The sequence below is a fragment of the Excalfactoria chinensis genome, chromosome 4, assembly GCF_039878825.1.
Source record: "Excalfactoria chinensis isolate bCotChi1 chromosome 4, bCotChi1.hap2, whole genome shotgun sequence".
Classification (NCBI taxonomy): Eukaryota; Metazoa; Chordata; class Aves; order Galliformes; family Phasianidae; genus Excalfactoria; species Excalfactoria chinensis.
Genome location: NC_092828.1, coordinates 5,100,462 through 5,124,110, shown reverse-complemented (window position 1 = coordinate 5,124,110; position 23,649 = coordinate 5,100,462). Strand labels below are relative to the sequence as shown.

Here is a 23,649-nt window from a genome sequence, read left to right as displayed (position 1 = left end):
CCTCTGTGGTGGAACAGCGTGAGAAAAGCTTTCTGAAGAACTTCAGTTGTGACCCAAATCTTGGGCTGGTTTTTTGTTATAGCATTGTTTTAATTGGTGCCTCATGGATTTTGCTGCAGTGTCTTCAGTTGAGATTCACACTGACTATGGTCCTGCTTGAAATCAAACCAGCCACCACAATCTGCTGTTTCTCCGCCATTTCTGGCACTCCCATCCTGTCCACATTTGCCAATAACAAGGATAAGACCTGTTCCATTGTCATAGGCTGCATGTTTTGTTTGATGCAGGAGTTATTATGTTTTCTTCTCTTTTCAGATTGATCCATGTGCTCTTCTCATCTCTGGGTCCATGCATTGCTGACATGTAGTTGAGTGCTTCAGCTCAGCTCTTCTCTTTATCCTTTCTGTGCAGATGCCGCTGTGTGCAGGGCAGGAGGTCTGTGATGTGGCAGCCATCTCTGCAGCCCCATGTACCAGACTCACGCAAACTAACTCTTTTCTTAATTTAAATTCTCATGTTTTTGTTCTACAACCACAGGGACTTCCGCCCTGCCAAAAAACACCCTGCTATGCCTCAGCACTGAGGGCCCTTGCTGCTGCCTCCAGGTGACCACTCACACGTTGGTAAGTGCTGGGCTTCCTGCAGATTTGCACATGCAGTAGCGGCAGTTTCCCTATGCTGGTGTTATTTGTGTCTTCTGTTGTTATTTCCTGGCTCTGCTGTTATTTGTGATGTGTTGCTGTATTCCTGTTTTGCAAATGTGCCCCCTGTTCCTGGATGCCAGAAACCAGGAAATGCTGTGTGGTGCAAGTGCTGCCTTGTGAGCAAATGGGCCAAAATTGGCTATTGCTGGGCTCATTTGATTGGGCCTCAAAGCATTTTGGTGCGTAAGGAAAGCCACTGTGGAGCCTTCTGGAATGGGGTAACTAAGGTCAGCCAAGGTTAAACTGTGATGTTTCAGATGCATTTATATAAGGTCATGCTGAGTCCTCACTTGCTGAGCAGCAACCATCAGCAGCACTGATGGTGATACTAAGAGAGTTGGTAAGGCGTGATGAGCTCTGAGGTTTGGAAGTTCTTCCTGCCTCTAAAAACAGAGGCATCACTGTTTAGTACTTGTAGAGGTTTGGTGAAATTGGTCTGTATTTAGTTTATTTCTGTTAAACAATAATCAATGAGATATGGCTGAGGAGAATATAGACAAAGTCCTGGAGGGAAGGGAGAGTCTGACAGGATTTGGAACAGGGCTCAGGAGGACGTGAGTGCACTGATGGTGCAACTCAGGGAGTTGGGAAAGAGAGATGAGCTCTCATCTCTTTGGTTTGGGTGGTCTTCCTGCCTTTAAAAACAGAGACATCACAGTTTAATGTAGAGGATATGGTGAAATTGGTCTGTATTTAAATTTCTTAAAGAATGAATCTATTAGACATGGCTGTGGAGAATATAGACAAATCCTGGTGAGAACGGAGAGTCTGAGATGTTTTGTAATAGGGTTCAGGAGGATCTGAGTTTGAGATGAGCGATCTTGCTGGGGTGAGTGCTTGCTATGGAGGTTTCAGATGGAAAATTAGGAGGGATTTCCCACCATGGATCCCTGGTCAGATAGAGAAATATATTTGAATGTAGCTGGGAGTTGATTTCTTTTATTTGAAACATTCTTTTATTTGAAAACTGTCAGTGAAACCAAAGAACACACTGAGAGCATTAAGAATTAGAAGTGTTTAACTGGGAAGACCTTCAAAGTGAGAGGTAGGCTGGGGTATGAGAGCTGAGTTTTGGTTGTGATTGATGTGTAGGCAGAGAAGGATCATCCAAATGGCCGTGCTCCATCAGGGCAGCTGTGTGTTGCTGCTGGGATCAGGGCGGTGCTGGAGGAGGACGCCCGTGTGCCTTCTGCTGAGCACAGATGCAGCACTGCTTGCTTACGGTGAGCTCGGTCCTGCAAGTGACAACAGAGTGTGAGATGTGGCTGGTTTTGATCATCCATCTCTTTTGTGCAGGTAGATCATTAGATTTTCTTTGGTAAAGGTAGAACTGAGAGTTGACTGAAAGCGTCAGAATTTCCTCTTCAATCGCAGCCTTAATTTTAACTGGTGGGGGAAAAGGGAAATGCTGGCACTCAAGCATAACTTTGCACTGGCTCTATTCTCAGGGCAAATTAAAGATTTCAGACAAAGTTGTGCCAAAACCTTTTGCCTTCCCAGAGGTGTAACATCACTGCTGTCAGCAAAGCAGCCTCAGAAAGTGTCTAATTAAGGAGGTAAACTGGCTATAGCTTAAGCTGCTTTTGTTAGCATTGGCATTTGGCTTTGCAGAATATGTTCTTATGCATGTTTCTCCTGTTATTTCACAGTGCTTTTGGTTCTGCTTCTTACAACTCTGATTTCTGGATTTCAGGTTGGTAGAGGCAATGCAGCCTTGTAGAATGTTTCTGTGTTTTCAGTTATTGTCTGACAGTGAAGAATGTATTAAATATATCTGGAACTGTACCTAGAGATAAGGAAAACTTGGGAAAGGTTTTTGAGAGCTCTCCTTTTGCATTCCCTGTGTCCTGGACATGCAATGGCTGCATGAGGGCAATCAGCAGGGAGCCCATTCCCTGCAGGAGCGGGCTGTGCTTTGTGGTGTGAGGCTCCAGGAAGCTCTGCAGGGTGTTAGGGTGCGACTTACTTTGGCAGTGCGTGATGGTGATGGTGATGGCAGTGAGGAGCAGGAGGCAGGAGCAAGCCAGGTTAACCCATATGACTATGTAATGGCAGAAACGTGGTGTGTTCTCATTGTTTGTTCCTGCAGGAAGAAAGGAGAGAGGGGAATGTCAAGATACTGACCTCCTGCTTGGAGATATGTCCTGCTGTGGCAGAGCTATCGGGAGGTCCTACAGGAATGCGATCGTTGAGGCTCTGATTGAGGCTGGCAGTAGGTGTAGATGAGGAGAGGTCTTCTCCAGGGCACAGAGAGAGAGGTGGGGATCAGACACGTCCTCAGGTGACATCCTCAGCTGTGGGCTGCTGCTGTCAGCTTTGTCCTGGGGCACTGAGGGATCAGACATATGGCCAGAAGACTTCTCATATTCCCTGCTGAGGCTTAAAACCAGCATTATGCCAAAATGCAATCCCTTGCTTTGGTGTGACACATAACTTGACATGCTTTGAGTTTTAGGTCACCCCAAGTGGGATGAAAGATAGGATGAAGGATGGAATTGTGGGATCATAGAATCGTTGAATCATAGAATTGCTCAGGTGGAAAAAGACCTTCAAGACCATCAGGACAACCTCTACCGTACCATAGTACCCTAACTCTAACAACCCTCCTGCTAAATCATGTCCCTGAGCACCACAAACAGACAGTTTTTAAACACATTCAGGAATGTGGATTCAACTGCCTCCCTGTGGAGCCCATTCCAGTACTTAACAACCCTGTATGTGAAGAAGTTTTTCCTGATATCCATCCTAATCTTCCCCTGATGCAACTTGAGGCCATTTCCTCTCATCCTGTCACCTGTCAACAGTGAGAAGAGACCAGCCCCACTCTTGCCGCAATCACCTTTCAGGTACTGGAAGAGAGCACTAAGGTTTCCCCTCAGCCTCCTTTTCCCCAGACTAAACAGCCCCAGATCCTTCAGTCTCTCCTCATATGACATATTCTACAAGCCCTTCACAAGCCTTGTTGCCTTTCTCTGGACCTGTTCAAGCACCTCAATGTTCTTTCTGTATTGAGGTGTCCATAACTGAACACGGTACTCGAGTTGAGGCCTCACCAATGCCAAGTAGAGGGACAGGATGACTTCCCTAGTCCTGCTCTCCACACCATTCCTGATACATGCCAGGATGCCATTGGCCCTCTTGGCCACCTGGACACACTGCTGGCTTATATTCAGCTAACTGTCCATCAGCATACTGAGGTCCCTTTTCATCAGGCAGCTTTCCACCCACTCTTCCTCCAGCCTGTAGGGTTGCCTGGGGCTATTCTGACCAAAATGCAGAACCCTACACATGGTCCTATAGAAACTCACAGTTTGCCTTGGCTCATCGATCCAGTCTATGCAGTCCAGTCCCTCTGTTTTGCCTTTCTCCCTTCTGGCAGATCAACACTCCTCCTCAACTTGGTGCTGTCTGCAAATGTTCTGAAGGTGCACTCAATCCCCACATCAAGATTATTAATAAAGATGTCAAAAAGAGGTGGCCCCAGGAATGAGCCCTGTGGGACACCACTCGTGACTGGCCAGCAACTGGATTTAACTCCATTGACCACAGCCCTATGGGCCTGGCCATCCAGACAGTGCACAGCAGGCAGAGTCCCAGCCTCCCCACAGCTGAGTTACCTGGACCTGGTCTGTGCCGGGAGATGTCCTTCATGGTGACCTGGCTGCTCTGGGTGGTGGCAGTGAGTGTAATGGGTGAAGCTCTTGATCTGCCTGGAAGGAAGAATTGTGTGGATACACAGTGTTAAAACAGATGAGCTTTTGTTCAGCCCTTCCAGTACATGGGGTGACGTTGTAGGACCTTTTTCTTTGGGCAGGGCTGATACCGCGAGTGGAGCTGCTGGGCAGGGAGCCTGTATGAGGAGGAGCAGTGGCTGTGTGATGAGACGGCTTGGGAAAGAAGCAGGGCCATGGGGAATGTGGGCGATGGGCCGGGTTGAGAAGGCACGGTCAGGGGAGCTGGGTGTAAGCGAGGTGGGTGAAGCTGTTGCTGACCTGGGAAGAAGGCGGGTTGTCCCGAGCTGATGTACCGCACTGGGTTGTTGTAGTTGATGCAGAAATAGATCCCCTCGTCTTCTGTAGTGAAGGATTTCACCACCAGCCTACAAGTGTTTTCTGTCCATGTTACCTCAAAGCGTGGAGATGTCATTTCACCCCCTTGGACGGTGCTGGTATTGGAACCATTACTGGAGAGAATGTAGTGAAGATTCCCATCCTTGTCCAGGCGGATCCAGGAGACTGCCCAGGAGGTTTTGTTTCTCCAGCACTCCAGCTCCAGCCGCTGTCCCTGCTGGGGGTGCTTCATATTCCTGTTGAAACTGACCACCACTGCATCCCTCTGTCCCTGGGTGCCAGTGCAGCCTGTGGGCAGAAGTTGGCCATGTCCCCTCAGGTGCTGCTCAGGAAGAGCTCCCAGGGCCTTTGGGCAGGGCTCTTCCCTGCTGGTGCTTGGCGGGCAGGTGGGCTGTGAGATTGAATGTGGAGGGAGGGATCGATGTCTAACACACTTGTGTGCTGTGCTGGAGTCCCTGGGAACTGAGCATTGGGAGCTCCGGGCTCTCGAGATGGATGGTGGTCTTGAGAGCAGCCCTTCAGCTGCCTTGTGTGGGCTGCTGCCATTTCCCAGCTTCTATGACAGATAATTCCCCATTAACAACTGCCCCGTGCCCCCTCTCTCCCCTTCCCCATCCCCTCCAGCAACACCATTCTGAACATGCTCTGTTCCTGCTACGTATCACGCTGCAGTCCCACCGCTCCCGCTTCCCTGCGCAGTCCCTGAGCAGCCCTGAATTCCATCCTTTGGGTTTGCCCCTTCTTTCCCTGTGTTTGCTGTTGCCCATTGTCTTGGACGTGGTGCATGGGGAATGCCTTCCCCCACTGTCCTCCTTCCTCCCACACAGGTGCCCCGTCAGCCCGCTTCCATACTCACAGAGCCCCAGGCTAAGCAGGAGGAGCAGTGCAGGAGAGCCGGCCATCGTCCTCGGGGCGGTGCAGCGCAGCGCGGCTGATCTTTCTCACTGAGCTTTGGAGGCAGCATAACTTATAGGAGAGGATGTGATGTCATCAGGACCCTCTTCTGTGTGCAGTCCGTGTTCAGCCTCTCAGGTGAAACAGTGAGACATGATTTCTGCAGCTCTTCATCTGTGATCCAGAACTTGGGCACGTTTATTGTGATAGCGTTGCTTTTAATGGTTCCTCAGGGACTTTGCTGCAGTGTCTTCAGTTGAGATTCACACTGACTGGGGTCCTGCTTGAAATCAAATCAGCCACCATAATCTGCAGTCTCTCCGCCATTTGGGGCACTCCCATCCTGTGCACATTTGCCAATAAGAAGGATAAGTCCCATGCCATTGACGTGGGTTGCATGTTGTGTTTGATGCAGGAGATTTAGTGTGCTTTCATCTATTTTCTGATTGATCCATGTGCACTTCTCATCTCTGGGTCCATGCATTGCTGACATGTAGCCGAGTGCTTCAGCTCAGTTGTTCTCTTCACAGTTTATGTGCAGAAGCTGCTGTGTGCAGGGCAGGAGGTCTGTGATGTGGCAGCCATCTCTGCAGCCCCATGTACCAGACTCACGCAAACTAACTCTTTTCTTAATTTAAATTCTCGTGTTTTTGTTTTACAACCACAGGGACTTCCGCCCTGCCAAAAAACACCCTGCTATGCCTCAGCACTGAGGGCCCTTGCTGCTGCCTCCAGGTGACCACTCACACGTTGGTAAGTGCTGGGCTTCCTGCAGCTTTGCACATACAGTAGCGGCAGTTTCCCTGTGCTGGTGTTATTTGTGTCTTCTGTTGTTATTTCCTGGCTCTGCTGTTATTTGTGATGTGTTGCTGTATTCCTGTTTTGCAAATGTGCCCCCTGTTCATGGATGCCAGAAACCAGGAAATGCTGTGTAGTGCAAGTGCTGTTTTGTGAGAAAATGGGCCAAAATTGGCTATTGTTGGGCTCATTTGATTGGGCCTCAAAGCATTTTGGTGAGTAAAGAAGGCCACTGTGAAGCCTTCTGGAATGGGGTAACTAAGGTCAGCCAAGGTTAAACTGTGATGTTTCAGATACATTGATACAAGGTCATGCTGAGTCCTCACCTGCCTTTAAAAACAGAGGCATCACTGTTTAGTATATGTAGAGGCTGTGCTGAAATTGGTCTGTATTTAGTTTATTCATGTTAAACAATATTCAATGAGATGGCTGTGGAGAATGTAGACAAAATCCTGGAGGTAAGGGGTAGCCTGAGAGGATTTGGAACAGGGCTCAGGTGGATGTGAGATTGAGATGAGTGATCTTGGTGCTTGCTGTGGGGATTTCAGTTGGAAAAGTGGGAGGGATTTCCCACCATGGATCCCTGGACAGAAAGAGAAATATATTTGAATATAGCTGGAGTAGATTTCTTTTATTTGAAACATTCTTTTATTTGAGAACTGTGAACAAAACCTAAGAAAAAAAAACTGAGAGCATTAAGAATTAGAAGCTTTTAAGAGGGAATACCTTGGGAATGAGAGGTAGGCTGGGGTGTGAGAACTGAGTTTTGGCTGAGATTGATGTGTACGCAGAGAAGGATCATGCAAATGGCCGCGCTCCATCAGGGCAGCTGTGTGTGTTGCTGCTGGGATCAGGGCGGTGCTGGAGGAGGACACCTGTGTGCCTTCTGCTGAGCAGCCACGCAGCACTGCTTGCTTACGGTGAGCTCGGTCCTGCAAGGGATGGACTTGTGGTGAGCATGTGTGACGCGTGGCTGTGCTGATTTCAGCCCTGCTGATGCTTCCTGCTGTTAGCATGTGTGCATCTGATCACTTTAGCAAGGAGGAACTAAAAATATCAATGAAGATTTCTGAATTTGCTCTTAAATCGTAATCCTGCTTTTGAAATTGAGGTTTGACAACAATGAATGAGAATACTGATTTCTGCCTTAAGGCAGCATCTGTTAAAGGCCCTGTGTTGGCTGTAAGCTGACTTAGAGCCCATCAGGGTAGACCTCCCTCCATGATTCTCCCCCCTTTTTGTTTCCCTGTCAGTACTGTGGATTGCTTTCAGTGAATTACAGTGATGAGCCAGAAATTTACCAGAAAATGCAGATGTTGTGTAACAGTTTCTCCTTCAGCATCAGTGCTGCTTGCTGCAGAAGTTAATGCAGCTGATGCATCTTCACTAGTAATGTTGATCAGTGTGAAAAAGCTGAATTAAATGGCTGAGTAATGGTTTGGATTTTGGCAATTTCAACCCCAATATGGTGATTTCAGGATGGGAGAGTCAACACAGTTTGTCATTTCTTGTCCATTTACAATTTCTGTGTGTAATTCTACTAATGCCTGTCTATACCTTCTTATCTGCAAGTGTAAAATGTGATGAAGGTTTCTGAATCTAAAGATAATGATGCGGGAAATCTGTAAAAGTGTTCTAGGTGTGATCCTTCAGCATTCCCTGTGTCCTGCCAATGGCTGCGTGAGGGCAATCAGCAGGGAGCCCATTCCCTGCAGGAGCGGGCTGTGCTCTGTGGTGTGAGGCTCCAGGAAGCTCTGCAGGGTGTCAGGGTGTGACTTACTTTGGCAGTGCGCGATGTTGATGGTGATGGCAGTGAGGAGCAGGAGGAGGCAGGTGCCAGCCAGGTTAACCCATATGACTGTATCATGGCAGAACTGTGGTGTGTTCTCATGGCTTGATCCTGCAGGAAGAAAGGAGAGAGGAGAAAGGAGAAAGGGCCAGTTGCAGACATCCGCCTGCATCCAGAAATGCCTGTAGTCAGCAGAGGCTTTAATTTGGGCTCTTCTGCTCAAAGCAGCACTGCTGGCAGAGCCCCTGCCTCCCCACAGCTGGGTTACCTGCATCCAGACCATGTTCTGAGCTGTTCTTGGTGACCAGGCTGCTCTGGGTGGTGGCTGTGGTTGTGGTGGGTGCTGCTGTTGTTGTGACTGGAAAGAAGGAATAAGAGCATACAGAGAGGTATGACAGAAGAGCTTCCCCCTGCCTGTGCCAGGACATGACCAGCAGAGAAAGAACATTTATAGGATCTGTTGGAACTGTGATGCTTTCATATGCTGCACAGCCCTGGTACTGAGGGAACTGGGCTCCTAATTTGTTATCTGTCAACTCAGTTTGTGTGAGCTCTTTGTTATCTCTGTTATAAAACATGTTCTGAGAGTCATGGGGGATTCTGAGTTTCTTTTTTGAGGTACTTTCAGCATATGATGTCTATTGGGACTTGATGGGCCTGATGCATTTTGTGTGGAGGTGGTATCTTTATGGCATTTTAACTCTCATCCCTCAGAGCTACCGATGGGATGGGGAAGTGGCTCTGGGCTGTGCGACCATCTCTGTGTTTGGGCAGGGCCGGTACCATGAGCGGAGCTGCTGGGCAGGGAGCCTGTATGAGGAGGAGCAGTGCCTGTGTGATGAGATGGCTTGGGAAAGAAGCAGGGCCATGGGGAGTGTGGGCGATGGGCCGGGTTGAGAAGGCGCGGGCAGGGGAGCTGGGTGTAAGCGAGGTGGGTGAAGCTGTTGCTGACCTGGGAAGAAGACGGGTTGTCCAGAGCTGAAGTGCAGCACCTGGTTGACGTTGGTGACGCAGAAATAGATCCCCTGGTCCTGTCCTGAGAAGGACTTCACCACCAGCCAATAAGAGCTATCTCTCCATGATACCTCGAAGCGCTGAGATATTCTCTTATAATCATGAAAGACTTTGTTGTATGGAGAATTACTGGAGACAATGAAGTGAAGGTTGCCGCTGTTGTCCAGGCGGACCCAAGAGGCTCCCCATGTGGTTCTGGATGTCCGGCACTGCAGCTCCAGCCGCTGTCCCTGCTGGGGGTGTTTCATATTCCTGTTGAAACTGACCACCACTGCATCCCTCTGTCTCTGTGCGCTGGTGCAGCCTGTGGGCAGAAGTCGGCCATGTCCCCTCAGGTGCTGCTCAGGAAGAGCTCCTGGGACCGTTGTGCAGGGCTCTTCCCTGCCTGTGCGGAGTGTGGTAGGGAGGTAGGTGGGATGTAAGGGTGAATGTGGATGGAGGGTTCGATGTTCAGCACACTTCTGTGCTGTGCTGTAGTCCCTGGGGACTGAGCATTGGGAGCGCCAGACTCCCGAGATGGATGCTGGCCTTGAGAGAATCCCTTCAGCTGCCTTGTGTTGACTGCTGCCCCTTATCAGGTTCTTTGCCAGGTGATTTCCCACCAACAACTGCCCCGTGCCCCCTCTCAACCATTCCCATCCCCTCCAGCAGCACCATTCTGAACAGGCTCTGTTCCTGCTGCGTATCGCGCTGCAGTCCCACTGCTCCCGCTTCCCTGCGCAGTCCCTGAGCAGCCCTGAATTCCATCCTTTGGGTTTGCCCCTTCTTTCCCTGTGTTTGCTGTTGTCCATTGTCTTGGACGTGGTGCATGCGGAATGCCTTCCCCCACTGTCCTCCTTCCTCCCACACAGGTGCCCCGTCAGCCCGCTTCCATACTCACAGAGCCCCAGGCTGAGCAGGAGGAGCAGTGCAGGAGAGCCGGCCATCGTCCTCGGGGCGGTGCAGCGCAGCACGGCTGATCTTTCTCACGGAGCTTTGGAGGCAGCGTAACTTATAGGAGAGGATGTGATGTCATCAGGACCCTCTTCTGTGTGCAGTCCGTGTTCAGCATCTGAGGTGAAACAGTGAGAAATGATTTCTGCAGCTCTTCATCTGTGATCCAGAACTTGGGCTTGTTTATTGTGATAGCGTTGCCTTTAGTGGTTCCTCAGAGATTTTGCTGCAGTGTCTTAAGTTGAGATTCATACTGACTATGGTCCTGCTTGAAATCAAATCAGCCACCAGAATCTGCTGGTTCTCCGCCATTTGGGGCACTCCCATCCTGTCCACATTTGCCAATAAGAAGGACGTGGGTTGCATGTTGTGTTTGATGCAGGAGATTTTAGTGTGTTTTCATCTATTTTCAGATTGATCCATGTGCACTTCTCATCTCTGGGTCCATGCATTGCTGACATGTAGATGAGTGCTCCAGCTCAGCTGTTCTCTTTACGGTTTCTGTGCAGAAGCTGCTGTGTGCAGGGCAGGAGGTCTGTGATGTGGCAGCCATCTCTGCAGCCCCATGTCCCAGACTCACGCACGTTTATTCTTTTCTTAATTTAAATTCTCGTGTTTTTGTTCTACAACCACAGGGACTTCCGCCCTGCCAAAAAACACCCTGCTATGCCTCAACACTGTGGGCCCTTGCTGCTGCCTCCAGGTGACCACTCACACGTTGGTAAGTGCTGGGCTTCCTGCAGCTTTGCACATACAGTAGCGACAGTTTCCCTGTGCTGGTGTTATTTGTGTCTTCTGTTGTTCTTTCCTGGCTCTGCTGTTATTTGTGATGTGTTGCTGTATTCCTGTTTTGCAAATGTGTCCCTGTTCCTGGATGCCAGAAACCAGGTAATGCTGTGTGGTGCAAGTGCTGTTTTGTGAGCAAATGGGCCAAAATTGGCTATTGCTGGGCTCATTTGATTGGGCCTCAAAGCATTTTGGTGAGTAAGGAAAGCCACTGTGAACGCTTTTTTTTTTTTTTGGAGGTTTTGGTGTTTGTGGTTTCAGCTTAAAGCAGATCAGCTTTTTCTCTTTGAAATGTAAATAGAAGAAAAAATTCATTGAGTAAATTACATTACACGTATCTGTGTCATTAAATCCCTTCAAGCAAGTGTGAACACTGGACATAACGGCCACAGTCCATTTCCTATTTGGACACCTCTGGTGCTTGTGCAAGCTCCTTCCATTGTCAGTTTATTCTCAATCGATGCAGAATCCATGCTGCCTTTGCAATGGGATCAGGAGCTCTGGGGAGTGCCTGGTTTCACACCTGGTGAAGGAACATGGGGCAGGAGCTGTAGCTGTGGGCATGCCTTGTGAATGGCTGAAGTTGTCTCATGAGGTGCTGCATTGAGCTGCGTCTGCCTTTCAGCAGCATTGTCACCAAAGTAGGAAAAATCCTGATCTGAAGCTGTGGGCACTGCAGGTGAGCTCCCACCTAAGGAGCTCCTCTGCGTGCAGGAAGGTCAGCCATGGAGAAACGGTGATGTTTCAGATGCATTTATACAAGGTCATGCTGAGTCCTCACCTGCTGAGCAGCGACAATCAGCAGCACTGATGGTGCAACTGAGGGAGCTGGGAAAGAGAGATGAGCTCTCATCTCTTTGGTTTGGGGTTTCTTCCTGACTTTAAAGACAGACACATCAGAGTTTAATGTAGAGGCTGTGGTGAAATTGGTCTGTATTTAATTTTCTTATGCTAAAGAGTGAATCAGTGAGACATGGCTGAGGAGAATGTAGACAAAATCCTGGAGGGAAGGGAGAGTCTGAGATGTTTTGTAACAGGGCTCAGGAGGATCTGAGTTTGAGATGAGCGATCTTGGTGCTTGCTGGAGAGGTTTCAGATGGAAAAGCTGGGAGGGATTTCCCACCATGGATCCCAGGTCAGATAGAGAAATATCTTTGAATGTAGCTGGGAGTCAATTTCTTTTATTTGAAACATTCTTTTATTTGAAAACAGAGTGAAACCAAAGAACACACTGAGAGCATTAAGAATTAGAAGTGTTCAACTGAGAAGACCTTTAAAGAGAGAGTTAGGTTGGGGTATGAGAGCTGAGTTTTGGTTGTGATTAAAGGGTAGGCGTAGAAGGATCATCCAAATGGCCGCGCCCCATCAGTGCATCTGTGTGTGTTGCTGCTGGGATCAGGGCGGTGCTGGAGGAGGACGCCTGTGTGCCTTCTGCTGAGCAGCCACGCAGCACTGCTTGCTTACGGTGAGCTCGGTCCTGCAAGTGACAAGAGAGTGTGAGATGTGGCTGGTTTTGATCATCCATCTCTTTTGTGCAGGTAGAGCATTTGATCTCTTTGCTAATTAAGAACTGAGAGTTGACTGAAAGTGTCAGAATTTCCTCTTTAGTCGCAACCTTTATTTCAACAGGTGGAGGAAAAGGGAAATGCTGGCACTCAAGCATACCTTTGCACTGGCTCTATTCTCAGGACAAATTAAAGATTTCAGACAAATTTGTGCCAAAACCTTTTGCCTTCCCAGAGGTGTAGCATCACTGCTGTCAGCAAAGCAGCCTCAGAAAGTGTCTAATTAAGGAGGTAAACTGGCTATAGCTGAATCTGCTGTTGTGAGTGTTGGCATTTGGCTTTGCAGAACACCTTCTTATGCATGTTTCTCCTGTTATTTCACAGTGCTTTTGGTTCTGCTTCTTCCAACCCTGATTTCTGGATTTCAGGGTGGTAGAGGCAATGCAGCCTTGTAGAATGTTTCTGTGTTTTCAGTTATTGTCTGACAGTGAAGAATGTATTAAATATTTCTGGAACTGTACCTAGAGATAAGGAAAACTTGGGAAAGGTTTTTGAGAGCTCTCCTTTTGCATTCCCTGTGTCCTGGACATGCAATGGCTGCATGAGGGCAATCAGCAGGGAGCCCATTCCCTGCAGGAGCGGGCTGTGCTCTGTGGTGTGAGGCTCCAGGAAGCTCTGCAGGGTGTCAGGGTGTGACTTACTTTGGCAGTGCGTGATGGTGATGGTGATGGCAGTGAGGAGCAGGAGGCAGGAGCAAGCCAGGTTAACCCATATGACTATGTAATGGCAGAAACGTGGTGTGTTCTCATTGTTTGTTCCTGCAGGAAGAAAGGAGAGAGGGGAATGTCAAGATACCGACCTCCTGCTTGGAGATATGTCCTGCTGTGGCAGAGCTATCGGGAGGTCCTACAGGAATGCGATCGTTGAGGCTCTGATTGAGGCTGGCAGTAGGTGTAGATGAGGAGAGGTCTTCTCCAGGGCACAGAGAGAGATGTGGGGATCAGACACGTCCTCAGGTGACATCCTCAGCTGTGGGCTGCTGCTGTCAGCTGTGTCCTGGGGCACTGAGGGATCAGACATGTAGCCAGAAGACTTCTCATATTCCCTGCTGAGGCTTAAACCCAGCATTATGCCAAAATGCAATCCCTTGCTTTGGTGTGACACATAATTTGACATGCTTTGAGTTTTAGGTCACCCCAAGTGGGATGAAAGATAGGTTGAAGGATGGAATTGTGGGATCATAGAATCGTTGAATCATAGAATTGCTCAGGTGGAAAAAGACCTTCAAGACCATCAGGACAACCTCTACCGTACCATAGTACCCTAACTCTAACAACCCTCCTGCTAAAGCATGTCCCTGAGCACCACAAACAAACAGTTTTTAAACACATTCAGGAGTGTGGATCCAACTACCTCCCTGTGGAGCCCCTTCCAGTACTTAACAACCCTGTATGTGAAGAAGTTTTTCCTGATATCCATCCTAATCTTCCCCTGATGCAACTTGAGGCCATTTCCTCTCATCCTGTCACCTGTCAACAGTGAGAAGAGACCAGCCCCACTCTTGCCGCAATCACCTTTCAGGTACTGGAAGAGAGCACTAAGGTTTCCCCTCAGCCTCCTTTTCCCCAGACTAAACAGCCCCAGATCCTTCAGTCTCTCCTCATATGACATATTCTAGAAGCCCTTCACAAGCCTTGTTGCCTTTCTCTGGACCTGCTCCAGCACCTCACTGTTCTTTCTGTATTGAGGTGCCCATAACTGAACACGGTACTCAAGTTGAGGCCTCACCAATGCCAAGTAGAGGGACAGGATGACTTCCCTAGTCCTGCTCTCCACACCATTCCTGATACAAGCCAGGATGCCATTGGCCCTCTTGGCCACCTGGACACACTACTGGCTTATATTCAGCTAACTGTCCATCAGCATACTGAGGTCCCTTTTCATCAGGCAGCTTTCCACCCACTCTTCCTCCAGCCTGTAGGGTTGCCTGGGGCTATTCTGACCATAATGCAGAAACCTACACATGGTCCTATAGAAACTCACAGTTTGCCTTGGCTCATCGATCCAGTCTATGCAGTCCAGTCCCTCTGTTTTGCCTTTCTCCCTTCTGGCAGATCAACACTCCTCCTCAACTTGATGCTGTCTGCAAATGTACTGAAGGTGCACTCAATCCCCACATCAAGATTAGTAATAAAGATGTCAAAAAGAGGTGGCCCCAGGAATGAGCCCTGTGGGACACCACTCGTGACTGGCCAGCAACTGGATTTAACTCCATTGACCACAGCTCTATGGGCCTGGCCATCCGTACAGTGTTTCCCTCAGCAGAGCATATGTCCATCCAAACCATGGGCAGCCAGCTTCTCCATGAGAATGGTGTGTGGGACAATGTCAAAGGCTTTTCATAAGTCCAGGTAGACCACACTGACAGCCTTACCTTGATCCACTAAAGGGAACCCCAATAAAAAAACGGTTAGGTGTTTCAAACAGGATTTACCATTTCTGAACTCACGCTGACTGGGCCTGATCCCCCAGTTGACCTTTAATTGGGCCATGATGGCTCCTGAGAGTCATCTCTCCCCATGTCAGTCAGAGCAGGCCTTAATTTAGGCTCTTGAGAGCAAAGCAGCACTGCTGGCAGAGTCCCAGCCTCCCCACAGCTGAGTTACCTGGACCTGGGCTGTGCCGGGAGATGTCCTTCATGGTGACCTGGCTTCTCTGGGTGGTGGCGGTGAGTGTGGTGGGTGAAGCTGTTGATATGCCTGGAAGGAAGAATTGTGTGGATACACAGAGTTAAAACAGACGAGCTTTTGTTCATTCCTTCCAGGACATGGGGTGACTTTGTAGGACCTTTGTCTTTGGGCAGGGCTGGTACCATGAGTGGAGCTGCTGGGCAGGGAGCCTGTATGAGGAGGAGCAGTGCCTGTGTGATGAGACGGCTTGGGAAAGAAGCAGGGCCATGGGGAGTGTGGGCGATGGGCCGGGTTGAGAAGGCACGGTCAGGGGAGCTGGGTGTAAGCGAGGTGGGTGAAGCTGTTGCTGACCTGGGAGGAAGGCGGGTTGTCCAGAGCTGAAGTGCAACACCTGGTTGAAATTGGTGATGCAGAAATATGTTCCCTGGTCCTCTGCCGTGAAATCCTTCACCACCAGCCGAAAGATGTAGCCTTGTTTTGATCCCTCAAACTGTGAAGATGATCTCTCATTCCCTGGAAAGGTGGTCTTGGAAAACATGTTAATGTAGACAATGAAGTGAAAGTTCCCATCCTTGTCCTGTCGGATCCAGGAGACACCACTGTCACTTTTGTAAGGCGTGCACTCCAGCTCCACACGTTGTCCCTGCTGGGGGTGCTTCATATTCCTATCAAGGAACCTGGCCGCCATCGTGTTCCTTTGTTGCTGTGCAGTGGTGCAGCCTGTGGGCAGAAGTTGGCCATGTCCCCTCAGATGCTGCTCAGGAAGAGCTCCCGGGGCCTTTGGGCAGGGCTCTTCCCTGCCTGTGCGGTGCGTGGCAGGCAGGCAGGTGGGCTGTGAGGCTGAATGCGGAGGAAGGGATCGGCATCCAGCATGCTTGTGTGCTGTGCTGGAGTCCCTGGGGACTGAGCATTGAGAGCGCAGGGCTCTCAAGATGGATGCTGGCCTTGAGAGCAGCCCTTCAGCTGCCTTGTGTGGGCTGCTGCCATTTCCCAGCTTCTTTGCCAGGTGGTTCCCCACCAACAACTGCCCCGTGCCCCCTCTCTCCCCTTCCCCATCCCCTCCAGCAACACCATTCTGAACAGGCTCTGTTCCTGCTGTGTATCGCGCTGCAGTCCCACCGCTCCCGATTCCCTGAGCAGTCCCTGAGCAGCCCTGAATTCCATCCTTTGGGTTTGCCCCTTCTTTCCCTGTGTTTGCTGTTGCCCATTGTCTTGGACGTGGTGCATGGGGAATGCCACTGTCCTCCTTCCTCCCACACAGGTGCCCCGTCAGCCCGCTTCCATACTCACAGAGCCCCAGGCTGAGCAGGAGGAGCAGTGCAGGAGAGCCGGCCATCGTCCTCGGGGCGGTGCAGCGCAGCGCGGCTGATCTTTCTCACTGAGCTTTGGAGGCAGCGTAACTTATAGGAGAGGATGTGATGTCATCAGGACCCTCTTCTGTGAAGAGGTGGCGTTCAGTGAAGAACGATTTCTGAAGAAGTCCAGCAGAGATTCAGATCTCGGGCTGTGTTTTTTTGTTGCAGTGTCTTCAGTTGAGATTCAGACTGACAACACTCCTTGAAATTAAATCATCCATTGCAGACTGATGTCTCTCCGCCATTTGGTTCACTCACATCACATCACATCACACCTAGACCTGCACAAAATGGGACATGTTCCATGATGTGGACTCCGGCCTCAGGCTACATTTCTTGACAAGATTTTTCCACCTTCTCTTGCTCATGCTTAAGTGGTCTGGTGCGAATGTCAAAGTGTGCTGTTTTCTTAGAGAGCAAACAAGAAATGGGAATGTTTTACAGCACAAATTCATATGCAGCTTTGATTTCCAAGTCCATGTATTTCTGACGTGGATCTTCTCCAGCCCCGTTCTTCTATGCAATTGTTTTGCAGATGCTGCTTTGTTCAAGGCAGGTCCGTGATGTGAGACCCATCAAAAAAGCCCCATGTCCCAGTGGCATGCAAATTTTTACTTTTTTTTTTTCAAAGCAGAATTTTTGTGGTCTTGTTCTACAACCACCCTGACAAATATATGTGTCAACATTCACAGCCTTTGATGCTGCCTCCAGTTGACCACTCACACGTTGGTAAGTGCCGCAACTTTGCACATATATAGTAATAACAGTTCCCCTGTGCTGGTGTTATTTGTGTCTTCTGTTGTTATTTCCTGGCTCTGCTGTTATTTGTGATGTGTTGCTATATTCCTGTTTTGTGAATAAGCCACCTGTTCTTGGATGCCCGCAAACAGGCAGTGCTGTGTGATGAATTGTCTGGTTATCCCTGGGATCATTTCTTTGGACCTCAACATATTTTGGTGACTAAGGAAAGCTGCTGTGGAGCCTTCTGTTATTCTAGGCCTTTGTTAGAGGATTTAGGACTTATGATGTCAGCATCAATTAGAGCAGCTTTTTTTTTACAATAAAATGAGAAAATTTGGTTTCTCCATCCATTAAATAGCATTACAAGCATGCTCTTTGTGTCTACTGTAAGTTTATTCTTCTCAGTTGAAATAGAATCCATTCTACCTTCACAGTGGGATCAGGAGCTTTGAGGAGTGCCTGACTTCATTGCCTGATGGGGGAAAGTGGGTCAGGAGTTGAAGCTGTGGACATACCTTGTGGATGGCTGAAGCTGTCCCATGTTTTGTGAGGTGCTGCACTGAGCTGCTTCTGCCTTATTCCAGCATTATGACCAAAGCAGGAGAATTCCTCTGTTTAGTGGTTCACTTTGGTTTGTTTGGAAGGGAACCCGTTGGTGAATGCATTAGGTTGAATGTTTCTTGGGACTGGGTTCTCATCCTGCCATGGAGCACGGTTGCCTACACATAACATCTTGTCTTCAGAGATGTGTTAGATGAACCTCTACAAGAAGAGTACAGGAAAGTCCAGGAAGACCTATTGCCTTCCTTAGTAGGGGCATCTTACTTCCCAATTTCCTCCAAGTCTTTCCATATCAATAAAGGACATCTCATGGTTGGGGTCTTCTGCAGGCCTGTTAATGAGACCTTCTTGTTTTGTTTGCAGGAATTGTCGTAATCTCTCGTTCTCATCTTGATGGGGAATTTGAAACAACCAGATGTCTACTGAGAAAGCAACACAGTGAGCTGCAAGCAATCCCGGAGACTCCTGTCATGTGTCGAGGATAACTTTCTGGTGCAGGTATTAGACAAACTGACTGGAGGTGTAACGTTTCTGGAGCTGTTAATCACCAACCCACAGGAGCTCATTGAAGAGGTTAAGGTTGGAAGCATTCTGGGATGCACTGGACACGCTCTGGTGGAGTTTGTGATCTTGAGGAAAACGGATCTGCCAAAAATCAAAGTCAGGATCCTAAACTTCATGAGAGCGAACCTCAGGATGCTCAAGAATTTACTGTCTGAGTTCCCCTGGGAAGCTGTCCTTACAGACAAAGGAGTGTAGCAGAACTGGCAGCCCTTGAAGGATGCCTTTCTGAGAGCAGAAGAGCAAACTGTAGGATGGACGTGTATAGGCAGAGATGTGTGGCCTGGGAAGAATACAGAAATGCTGTCTGGACATGCAGAGATGGGTAAGGAAAGCCAAGTGCAGATGGAACTGTGTTTGGCAAGGGATGTGAAAAAGAAGAAGGGATTCTACAGGTACATTGATCAGAAGAGACAGACCAAGGAGAGTGTACCCCTCTGATAAATGAGAAGGGAAAAACTTGCTGCAACAGACACAGAAAAGACTGAGGTACTCAGCGAGTTCTTTGCCTCAGTCTTCACTGGCAGCCAGGCTTCTCTTGAACCTCATGAGAGTCAATGAGTATCAGTCTATGGTTGGCAAGGACATGCACCTCAGGGTCATGAAGGAGCTGTCTGAGGTGGTTGCCAGGATATTCTCCATCATATTTAAAGTGCCGTGGCTGTGAGGTGCAGTTGCCAGTGACTGTAGAAAGGGAAACATCACTCCCATTTTTAAGAATGGGAGAAAAGAAGACCTGGTGAACTACAGAACAGTGAGCCTCATCTCTGTGCCTGGGAAGATGATGGAGCAGATCCTTCTGGAAGGCACATGCAAGGTGAGGAGGTGATCTGAGATAACCAACATGTCTTCATCAAGGGCAGACTGTGCCTGACCAATTTGGTTGCCTTCTGTGATGGAGCGATGCCATTGGTGGAGAAAGGAATGGCAACTGATGTCAACTACCTGTATCCAAACTTAACAGAATTTCAGATAGTGAAGCTAGGAGTTCATTCCTACCATGGAGCCTGGTCAGACGTAAAGTTATCTCAACATAACCTGGAGTGTCTTTTGAATGGGTGTTTTTCTTCTTTTGAAACATTAAACATTGGTTTATTGGTCATGTGGTGGAAGGCTGAGCTGTGCAGCACAGCGGTGCCTTTCCCACTGTGTCACAGAGCTGCTGGGCTTGTTGTGGTCAGCGCTGTGCCCCGCGGTCTGGCTGTGTGACAGCAGTGTGTGCTGGAGGAGGACGCCTGTGTGCCTTCTGCTGAGCAGTCATGCAGCACTGCTTGCTTACGGTGAGCTCGGTCCTGCAAGGGATGGGCTTGTGGTGAGCGCGTGTGACGCGTGGCTGTGCTGATTTCAGCCCTGCTCGCTCTCCCTGCTGTTAATATAAGAATATCTGACCTCTTTAGTAAGGAGGAATTGAAATCTTTAATGAAGATTTCAAGCTGTAGTCTCTAATCACAAGTTTTTGTTTCAAACTGAGGGGTCCAAAACCCATCAGACTCAAACATACAGCTTTTCCGGTGTGAAATGGTGCTGTGGTTTCTGAGCAACTTGCTGTCCCCTTTTCTTTGCAGAGCTGCAGCTCTGAAGGGCTTTGGAAAATCTCATGTGCAACACTCACACATCTTTCCACTGTGTCTTTCCAGTACAGCAGCCAACCCAATACTACACACTGGGTATTTCTACTGTAAACCTCACTTGCCTTAAGAAACAGTTTGCAAACCACAACTGCATGCTCATCCCCCCACAGTGCTGCCCTATAACCCCATCAATAGGTCAAATATCTCCACACACACATTGCTTGTTGATACCTGAGCTGAGGGTTTGATACCAGGGCCAAGTGTCAGAGGGTTTGCTTCGTGCAAGAAGATGATAGCTTTGCACAAGCAGGTTGCTTTGCACAGGCTCCGTGCACCTCATTTCTCAATGACTTACAGCTGGGAAGCGCAGCCAGTCGGTAAATGAGCACCAATGCTGCCACCTTTTGGGAGCCGGTGACAATTCACTCCTGCAGCACAGAGCGGTTTTGCTGCAGCTGGAGGCAGGAGCAACCAGCATGCAGCTCTGCAGCTCTGATCTCCCGCACACCGCAGAGGCTTTCTGTAGTTCTGCACCGAATCTCAAGGCTTTATGTCTTCCAGCACCACCTATGGGGCTTTCCTCGGGAAAATGATGGTGTTGATTGCTCCAATGCATCCATTTTTGTCTGAAGAGCAGTTCCAGTGTTTAATCAATGAACAGGACTCACAATTCCCACCTTCTGTTGCAGCCCCCATTCCCACAGTCAGGTTTATGGTGGGTTCTCGTAGCTGTGTTGTTATCCCCATAGCTCTGCTCCCACCTCCATCGGTTCAGAGTCCTGTCACATCTTGTCAGCATTCACCAAGGAAGCAGACGACCCTCCCTAAAAGCCTTGGACAAGGACTAAGGGGTTTCTGGGGCCATTTCTGCAGTGGAGGATAACTTTCCCAGGACAGGATACTGCTCTGCATCCTCAGTGGTTACATCTTAGGAGGAAACTTCAATTTCTGTGGTTGGTTACAGCTCAGGGAATGGACCCAATTCTGATTGTCCATCCTTCCTGCCAACAGTGCTGGCTATATGGGAGCCTATGGCTTTGCTTCATCTGTTTTGTGGTCACTATTGATGGTGTTGGTTGCCTAGTTATTTCAACTTGTTATTTCCTCTAGATTTCGCATTACTCTGGAACAAAAAAAAAACCCCAAACCAAACAAAAAAACAACAGCCCTCACTGTAGAATGAAACCTGTGAACACAGCCCTCAAACAGGATATCTTATTCAAAAGAAGCTGCCTTAACGCACCCTTTTGCCATCGACAAGACAAACTAAATTCAGTGCTAGGTTTCACTTTTAGCAGCCTGGTGTCCGCTGCTCTGAAGAGGAGTATTTGACTGCTGCTTTCCATACCGGGTCCCCTAGAATTGCTGCTCTGTGCTTGTGTGTGTTGGACTCCACTATCCTACGACATTTTGTGTTTAAGACACAACCTGCCAACATTACTTTCATGCAATTGATTTGCTTACATTTATGCTGTGTAAATATAAAACTATGAAAGGATCTATCAGAGACTGGGCAAGAAAGGATCAGGTGGAATTCAGGATAGACAGATGTGAAGTGATGCATACAAGCAAAGTCAGTCCCGGCTTTGCCATAAGACAAGGAGCCAAACGTTGCCACTCAGGAGAGAATATCTGGGTTAAGACTGGTAAACATCAGCTCAACACTCAGCAGCAAATTTACTTGGAAATTAGAAGCAAATTAGATACTAATGGGTAGGAGGGCTTCCAGCTGCACCAGGGATGTACCTGAAAGTGCTCTGAATCAAACCTTCCTTTTTAATGTTCTTAAATATAAGATCTCATTACAATGTGTCATTTTAAGGAAGCCATTTGCTACAAAACTCCACACCCGTTTCCCCTGAAACACTCCCAGTTTTCCAATTATCTCATTCTTGAATGCAGAGCAGTTGAATCTTACTTGGCTGTTGGTCTCACAACGACGTTTATCCCCAGGGATGAGCCCTGCAGCACATTCAGTCTAAAGGAGATGCATACACGAGCTCAGCTGTAAAACCCCACAGCCTGTTGACCCAGTGGATGTCAAAAAAAAGGTGTAGGACCTGGCAAAATGCCTTTGTTTGTGAGCCCAGTAATGGTGGAGAGGAGGGACACGTTGTTGGGGACCAGGAGAGCGTCTCCTTGGGGTGAGAGCCTGGGCTCTGTACAGTGGGATGGGAACCCACCATTGCCTCCTGGGCCAGCATGTGTTGGAGTGCCAACAAGGCATGGTTTACCCTGAATGTGTATCCAAAGAAAGTCATTTCTAAGTTACAGCACAGTAGATCCTGAGTGATCCTCATCAATGATGAGTGAGCCAACAAACTGGCTGGAGGGAAGGTGCGTATTTCTGCAATGGCTTTTCCACTGCTCAGATCCATTTCTGTGCAGCCTCAGCGTTTCTGGTGCATTGAATGAAATGTTGTAAAGTCCAGGGAAGTGCTTGGGCTGCCTGGGAGTGATTTTTGTGTTCCTGCAGTGGTGCCGTATGGGTGTGCAGTGCTGGTGCCTGGGATTTGCTCATGTCAGAAATGCTGGAGGGCAAACAGTGCAAAAGAGCTACAGGGAAATGGAATGCATAATAATGTGTGGGTATTTTTCTATAAATATCTGTCAAAATATATACATATTATTTCAGGCATCTTGACAGTTATATATAACCGTATGTATAAGTGGGCATTCAGCAGCTGTGGGCATGCAGTGGGCATGCAGTGAGGAGGGGGCAGAAGGCTGGATGGTTTCTGGGAGGACAAGCGAAAAGAGGAAGAAACAGGGAGGCAACCACTTGGAGAACATTGCTGGGTGACACTGTGGCCACAAGGCCTTCCTGCTCTCTGCCCTCAGCAGTCACACACACACATGTTTTTCCGTGGGGTTTCACCACAAACACCCCTTTCCCACTCGCCCTGCAGTGCAGCATCCCTGACCTTTGCTTGTTGTTGAGCTTTCAACTTCTTTCAGGTTAGGAACAAAAAAAAACCCAACACACTGGGGGCTCGTTTTCTCAGATGTGAAAGCTTCTTTTCATCAGTGGTCCTGTTTCTTTCTTACGTACACTCTGGAAGAGCTCTATGAAAGGGGAGTGATTTTTCCACCAGCTCTTGCATTGGTGAAACCACCCTCTCAGATCTCTGAGGCTCACTGACCCCAAAACCCCCCACTGATGAGTGGAGGCATTATCAGATTTTGTTCACAGTTTCCTTTGGTGAAAGCTGCGTTTCGGAAGGAGGCTCAGAGCCCTGGGCTGCTGCTGCTTGTCCTCTCCTGTGATTGCATGCAGCTGAGCTGCAGGTTTTGTTTGTGCTCTAATGGAGCAACAGAACTGAGGAATTCAGGAGAAGCAGATTCCTCCCTGCCTGTTACAGTCATTCACCCATGGAAAGGGTGTCAGAGCTGAACACCCATCACAGAACTGCATTTTTGCCAGAAAATGTGCACCCTGGCTGCACATCCCCATGGCTGGGCAGTGCTGTTGGACTCCTCAGCCTGTTATCAGCCACTGCTCCACTGATTCGGCCTTGGGACAGGCTGTGTCTGTCTGCGGGCTGAGCTCCCCCCTCAGCTTTTTGCAGGCTTTAACCCCTTCTTGCTCCCCAGCTCCTCGCCGTGCTCGTAGTCCCTTGTCGACAAAATCCAAGCCAAATTAGGGTCACAAGGCGCCAGCCTGCAGAGCTGAATGA

At 48.8% G+C, this 23,649-nt stretch overlaps 3 protein-coding genes across 3 annotated transcripts; all 3 read right to left on the bottom strand.

Moving 5' to 3' along the window:
- Window positions 1–1,857: 1,857 nt before the first annotated feature.
- LOC140251040 (uncharacterized) lies at window positions 1,858–5,676 on the bottom strand. The gene is given in 6 exon segments (XM_072334273.1): window positions 1,858–1,939; window positions 2,491–2,602; window positions 2,605–2,787; window positions 4,322–4,414; window positions 4,697–5,062; window positions 5,631–5,676. Coding segments are annotated over 6 exon segments (882 nt in total).
- Window positions 5,677–8,115: 2,439 nt separating this feature from the next.
- On the bottom strand, window positions 8,116–10,195 carry LOC140251039 (T-cell surface glycoprotein CD8 alpha chain-like). Its single transcript, XM_072334272.1, has 4 exons — window positions 10,150–10,195; window positions 9,208–9,573; window positions 8,524–8,613; window positions 8,116–8,366 (listed from the first exon to the last, which is right to left on the bottom strand). Exons 1-4 carry the CDS (start codon window positions 10,193–10,195, stop codon window positions 8,116–8,118), a joined length of 753 nt encoding a protein of 250 aa, XP_072190373.1.
- A 2,132-nt stretch (window positions 10,196–12,327) lies between these two features.
- LOC140251472 (uncharacterized) lies at window positions 12,328–16,519 on the bottom strand. The gene is made up of 5 exons (XM_072335301.1): window positions 16,474–16,519; window positions 15,535–15,903; window positions 15,160–15,252; window positions 13,195–13,311; window positions 12,328–12,465 (listed from the first exon to the last, which is right to left on the bottom strand). The coding sequence occupies exons 1-5, from the start codon at window positions 16,517–16,519 to the stop codon at window positions 12,449–12,451; spliced, it is 642 nt and encodes a 213-aa protein (XP_072191402.1). The 3' UTR covers window positions 12,328–12,448.
- Window positions 16,520–23,649: the final 7,130 nt, after the last annotated feature.

Coding starts and splice junctions, on each gene's coding strand:
- LOC140251039 (XM_072334272.1), bottom strand. CDS start 10,195: ATGGCCGGCTCTCCTGCACTGCTCCTCCTGCTCAGCCTGGGGCTCT. Junction 9,574..10,149: donor CCTGCTCAGCCTGGGGCTCT/GTGAGTATGGAA, acceptor TTCTGCCCACAG/GCTGCACCAGCGCACAGAGA. Junction 8,367..8,523: donor AGAACATGGTCTGGATGCAG/GTAACCCAGCTG, acceptor TTCTTCCTGCAG/GATCAAGCCATGAGAACACA.
- LOC140251472 (XM_072335301.1), bottom strand. CDS start 16,519: ATGGCCGGCTCTCCTGCACTGCTCCTCCTGCTCAGCCTGGGGCTCT. Junction 15,904..16,473: donor CCTGCTCAGCCTGGGGCTCT/GTGAGTATGGAA, acceptor TTCTGCCCACAG/GCTGCACCACTGCACAGCAA. Junction 13,312..15,159: donor CCGGCACAGCCCAGGTCCAG/GTAACTCAGCTG, acceptor TTCTTCCTGCAG/GAACAAACAATGAGAACACA.